Below are 5,084 nucleotides of genomic sequence, written 5' to 3' on the forward strand. Positions count from 1 at the left end.
AAGGTAGACGTTTTATAGCAAGGAGGGGAGTGATTAACTTTTCAGTCTAGGAGCAGAGGTCCCTAGGACCATCAAGGGAGAAAAGCGGAGAGCGGGACCCTAGCCAGAGAAGCAGTGATGCCTGAAATGGAGGCAGAGATGATGATGTGGAGCAATGGAGCAGCTGGAGACTTTAGATCCAGAGAGGGACAGCGACTTTGTACTGAAGACCTGGGGGGTAGGATTGCAGGGTATACCCTTTGGTTGGTTGATTATGCATGGAGGGGATTGTAACCATGGCATTGAGACGATATATGATAGAATGAATGTAAAGTTAATGTTCTCCCATGTAAACTATCACATCATTCACAATAAAACATTTAAGAAAAAAAAAAAAAGAAATAAAACTGTCTCTATATGATCCTATACATAGCAAATCTCAAAGACTCAGAAAGAATATTTTTGGAACACGTTGAAAGATTCTGCAAAGTGGCAGGGTACAAGATCAACATACAAAAATCAGTTGGATTAATCAGATGTGTCTGGTTAAAAGAGATGGGGATAAGATTCTTATGATTCAATAGTGAGTGTTATTATGATTAATTGTGACTGTCACAATTGTAAAGGTAGAAGTTTTATAACAAAAACAGGGGAGTAGTTAATCTTACAGTCAAGAAACAAAGGACCCTAGGACTATCAAGAGAGATGCACACAAGCAGAATGCGAGACCTTATCCAGAGAAGCAGCGACACCAGAGATGAAGGCAGAGATGGGAACATGGAGAGAGTTAGCAGCTGAGGACTCTAAACTCATGGAAAGAGAGGGACTAGAGATGGCAGCCAGGAGGCAGACTTGCAGAATGTGCCTTTTGGTGGTATAAATTATTATATATGCCTAAGTGTTCAAAAAAAAAAGAGAGCTAAAGTGAACAGAGAGAAATACTATTAACTGATGGTACATGGAGGGGATTATAATCATTGTAATGAAACAAAGTGTATGATTTGTTGACTGTAAAACTGATGATCTGCTTTGTAAACTTTCACTCAATCCACAATAAGAACCTTAAAAAAAAAAATTCAGTTGGATTTCTTACACTAGTCAAGACAGCTATGAAATATGAAAAGGAAATCAGGAAAGCAATACCATTTACAATAGCCACGCAAAAGATCAAATACTTAGGACTAAATCTAACTAGAGAAACAAAAGACCTATAACAAAGAAAACTATAAAACAGTACTACAAGAAAGCAAAAGAGATCTACAAAAATAGAAGAATACATCATGCTCATGGAGAGAAAGACTTAATTAACATTGTGAAAATGTCAACACTACCAAAGACAATATAAAGAACTCTGGTAGCATTGTGGATTACTAGTTAAACTGCTAACCACAAGGTCAGCAGTTCAAATCTACCAGCTGCTCCACAGGAGAAAGATGAGACTTTCTGCTCCCATAAAGATTTACAGCCACAGAAACCATATACAGGGTCACTGTCAGAATCAACTCCACAACACAATACCATCACCACTACAACCCAAGGCAATCTATAGGTATAATGCAATCCTAACCCAGATTCCAACATCATTCTTTAAACAGAGAGAAAAACTAATCACTAATTTATCTGGGGAAAGACACCCTGGATAAGCAAAGCTCTACTCATCTCCCTTGATGGAGTCCTGGTGTGGTGCTGTGGGTTAATGCGCCAGACTGCAAAGCCATTTGAACTGCAAGGTCAGTGGTTCAAGCTCACCAGTTGCTCCTCAGAAACCCTTTACAGGGTTGCTATGAGTTAGAACCAACTCGATGGCACTTAACAACAACTAAAAGAAGAAGAACAAAGTAGGGGCCCTCATTTCCCAATCTCAAAACCTATTACATTATCAATCATAACTGAAAACACACAAACAGCAAAAAATAAATTGATGACTGGGACCTCCTAAAAATTAGACACTAGTGTGCATCAAAAGATTTCATCAAAAGCATAAAGACAAATAATCCAATTAAAAAATGGGTAGAAGATAAGAACAGACACTTCACTAAAGAAGACATTCAAGAGGCCAGCAAACATCTGAAGAAATGCTTGAGATCACTAGTCATTAGAGAGATGCAAATCAAAACAATGAGATATCACCTCATCCCAACATTGATAACAAAGTTAAAAAAAAAAACAGAAAACAACAAATGCTGGTGTGGGTGTGGAGAGACTGAAACACTCCGACACTGCTGGTCAGACTGTAAAATGGTGTAAACACTGTGGAAAATGATATGGTACTGTCTCAAAAAGTTGGAAATAGAAATACCATCTAACCCAGCAATGCCTCTACTTGGTTGTTGTTGTTGTTATATGCCATAGAGTTGGTTCCGACTCATAGCGACCCTGCACAGGGTTTCCGAGGCTGTAAATCTTTACGGGAGAAGAAAGGCTCATCTTTCTCCTGTGGAACAGCTGGTAGTTTCAAACTGCTGACCTTGCAGTTTGCAGCCCGATTCGTAACCACTACGCTACCAGAGCTCCTCTACTTGGTATATATCCTCAATAACTGAGAGCCAAGACACAAATAGACATATGCACACCCATGTTCATAACAGCACTATTCATAATAGCAAAAAGACAGAGACGTTCTAAACATCCATCAACAGAAGAATGGTTAAACAAACTTTGGTACATACGTACAATGGAATACTACGCAATGTTGAAGAATAGTGATGCATCTGTGAAACACCTCACAACATGGATAAACCTGGAGGACACTATGCTGAGTTAAATTAATAAGGGCAAATATTGTATGAGACCACTGTTGTAAAAAAAAAAAAAAAATTAGGAAAAGATTTTCTTGCTAAAAGAAACATTCTATTATGGTGGAAGGGAGAAATTATTCACTGGGTAGAAGGTGATGGGGAAGGCAATATACAACTAGAGGGAGATTGGCAAAGGAAAACGAAGGCAGTGGAAGACACAGGAAGAGTATAAGAGTTAAAGTGAATAGAGGTAAACACTGTTCACTGATGGTACATGGAGTGGATTGCAATCATTCTAATGTCACGAAGTGTATGATTTGTTGCATATGGGACTGATGATCTGTTCTGTAAACCTTGACTCATTTCACAATAAAAAGTCTTTTAAAATTGCGGGGAAGTGTTCGCAAAGGTGGTGGTTGCATGATTCAGCAGTTTAACATATGAAAAAAAACATATAAAGTTTTCATTAATAGTAAGTTAAACATAATCGAATTGCATTAACAGATGTTTACAGGGTCCAAAACCAAGTAGTTGAGAGTACTGCTCAACTTTTTGCTGATCAAACCACACCTGAGGCTCTCTCTACATCCAATTCTAGGAGTCATAATGTAAGAAATACATTCACAAAAGTGTTTGCAGGCAGGAAACCAAGATGAGGAGGTGGCTGAGAAAATATACTTTCCTCAAAGAACAAACCAGGATTATGTAGCCTGAAAAAGAAAATATTCGGGGGAAAAGTCTATCTGTACTTCCACCCAATCTTCGAATCATCTCAGACTCAGAAGAGCTGAGGTTAAGTGGCCAGAAAGCTCAACTATCATTGAAAGTGAAGTAGCAGAAACTGGAGAGTTCCTATATGGGGTAGGGAAAGAGAGAATAGCGTTGTTGTTATATTATTAAGTGCCATCGAGTTGGTTCTGACTCACAGAGAACCTATATAGGATTTATGAGGAGCAGATGGAGGGTTTGAACCACTGACCTTGCATTTAACAGTCCAGTGCTTATCCTACAGTGGTGGTTGGTGGTTGTGTGCCACCAGGTCAGTTCCAACTCATATCGACCCTGTATAGGTTTTCCAAGGCTAAAATCTTTACGGGAGCAGAAAGCCTCATCTTTCTCCCATGGATCGACTGGCAGATTCAAACTACTGACCTTAAGGTTAGCAGTCTAGCTCGTAACGCACAATGCTACCAGGGCTCCTTTATCTTACAGTACCACACCAATATTCAAGAATAGGGTTAGGATGAGATTTAAAAAGCAGTCTAATGAAGAACAACTTCACAGACCTGGTCTGTTTGGAGTACCTTCCCCAATTCCCAGCACGACAACTACATCCAGTCTTATTCATGTAGAAAATTATGTAGAAATTATTTCAATAATTTCCCCTTTACTAATCATTTTAGACTCATGTTCTTTTAAGGCCAAGTTGCTGTCCATCTTCTCTATATTGTCCAGCAGTCAGGATGGAAAAACCGAACTGCCTATTACCTTCTGAGGACTTCCATGCTTTCCAGAGATCCTCCACGCTGATGAGCTTATCCTCACCATGGAACGTACTGTGCTTCACTGTTGGGTCATGGTAATTGAGGTCTTCTCTCAGGAACTGCAAGGGAAAGACACATAAGTCACGGATGTCAGGGAGCCAGCCTACCAACAGTTTACACAGTCATTTGCCTCTAGTTCCCCAGCACACACCCCATTTAACCAATGCACAGTGTATCACATCACTCATGGCTCCTCCCATACAAATATGTCTTGGTTGCCAACTAGACTGTCTTTTTTTCTTTGTTCTATGAGTCATTTGAAAAAAAAAAAAAATGTGAATAAGAAAGTTCTTCTTCTCATAATCATTTTTGTTTTGTTTTGTTTTAATTTTAGAAAGATAATAAATGACAACTAAATGGAATTCAGTAACTAGAAGAGAGAAGAAGGTAAGAGAAAAAGAATCAACAATATTAATTATCATACCCACTTTACAAGTGAGAATAATAATACTCTTGGAGATTATACAATCAGTCCCAAATCATTCTAGGTTTAGTGGTGGTGTGCCATCAAGTTGTTCCAACGCCTAGTGATGTGTATCAGGTTTCCAAGGCAGTAAGTAAATGTTTACGGGAACAGGAAGTCCCATCTTTTTCCCTCAGACCACATGGTTGATTCGAACTGCTGACCTTTCACAGTTAGCAGTACAATGCATAATCTCTACATTAAAAGTGTTCTAGGAATAGTGGGAGACTTTAATACACCACTCTCAAAAATGGACAGAACAACCAGAAAGAAACTTGACAAAGACACAGAAGAGCTAAACAACATAATTAACCAACTAGACCTTATAGATATATATAGAGCATTCAACCCAACAACTAC

At 38.8% G+C, this 5,084-nt stretch overlaps 1 protein-coding gene across 3 annotated transcripts in view; it reads right to left on the reverse strand.

The window, feature by feature from the left end:
* Positions 1-5,084, reverse strand: part of STIM1 (stromal interaction molecule 1) — a 263,756-nt gene that overhangs the window by 80,948 nt on the left and 177,724 nt on the right. For all 3 annotated transcript variants that reach the window (XM_006870250.1, XM_006870251.1, XM_006870249.1), the window contains exon 3: positions 4,206-4,320. In XM_006870250.1, the coding sequence (XP_006870312.1) occupies positions 4,206-4,320 (115 nt within the window). The remainder of the gene's footprint in view (positions 1-4,205; positions 4,321-5,084) is intronic.

This window comes from Chrysochloris asiatica, unplaced genomic scaffold (genome assembly GCF_000296735.1).
Source record: "Chrysochloris asiatica unplaced genomic scaffold, ChrAsi1.0 scaffold00140, whole genome shotgun sequence".
In the NCBI taxonomy this organism is placed as follows: Eukaryota; Metazoa; Chordata; class Mammalia; order Afrosoricida; family Chrysochloridae; genus Chrysochloris; species Chrysochloris asiatica.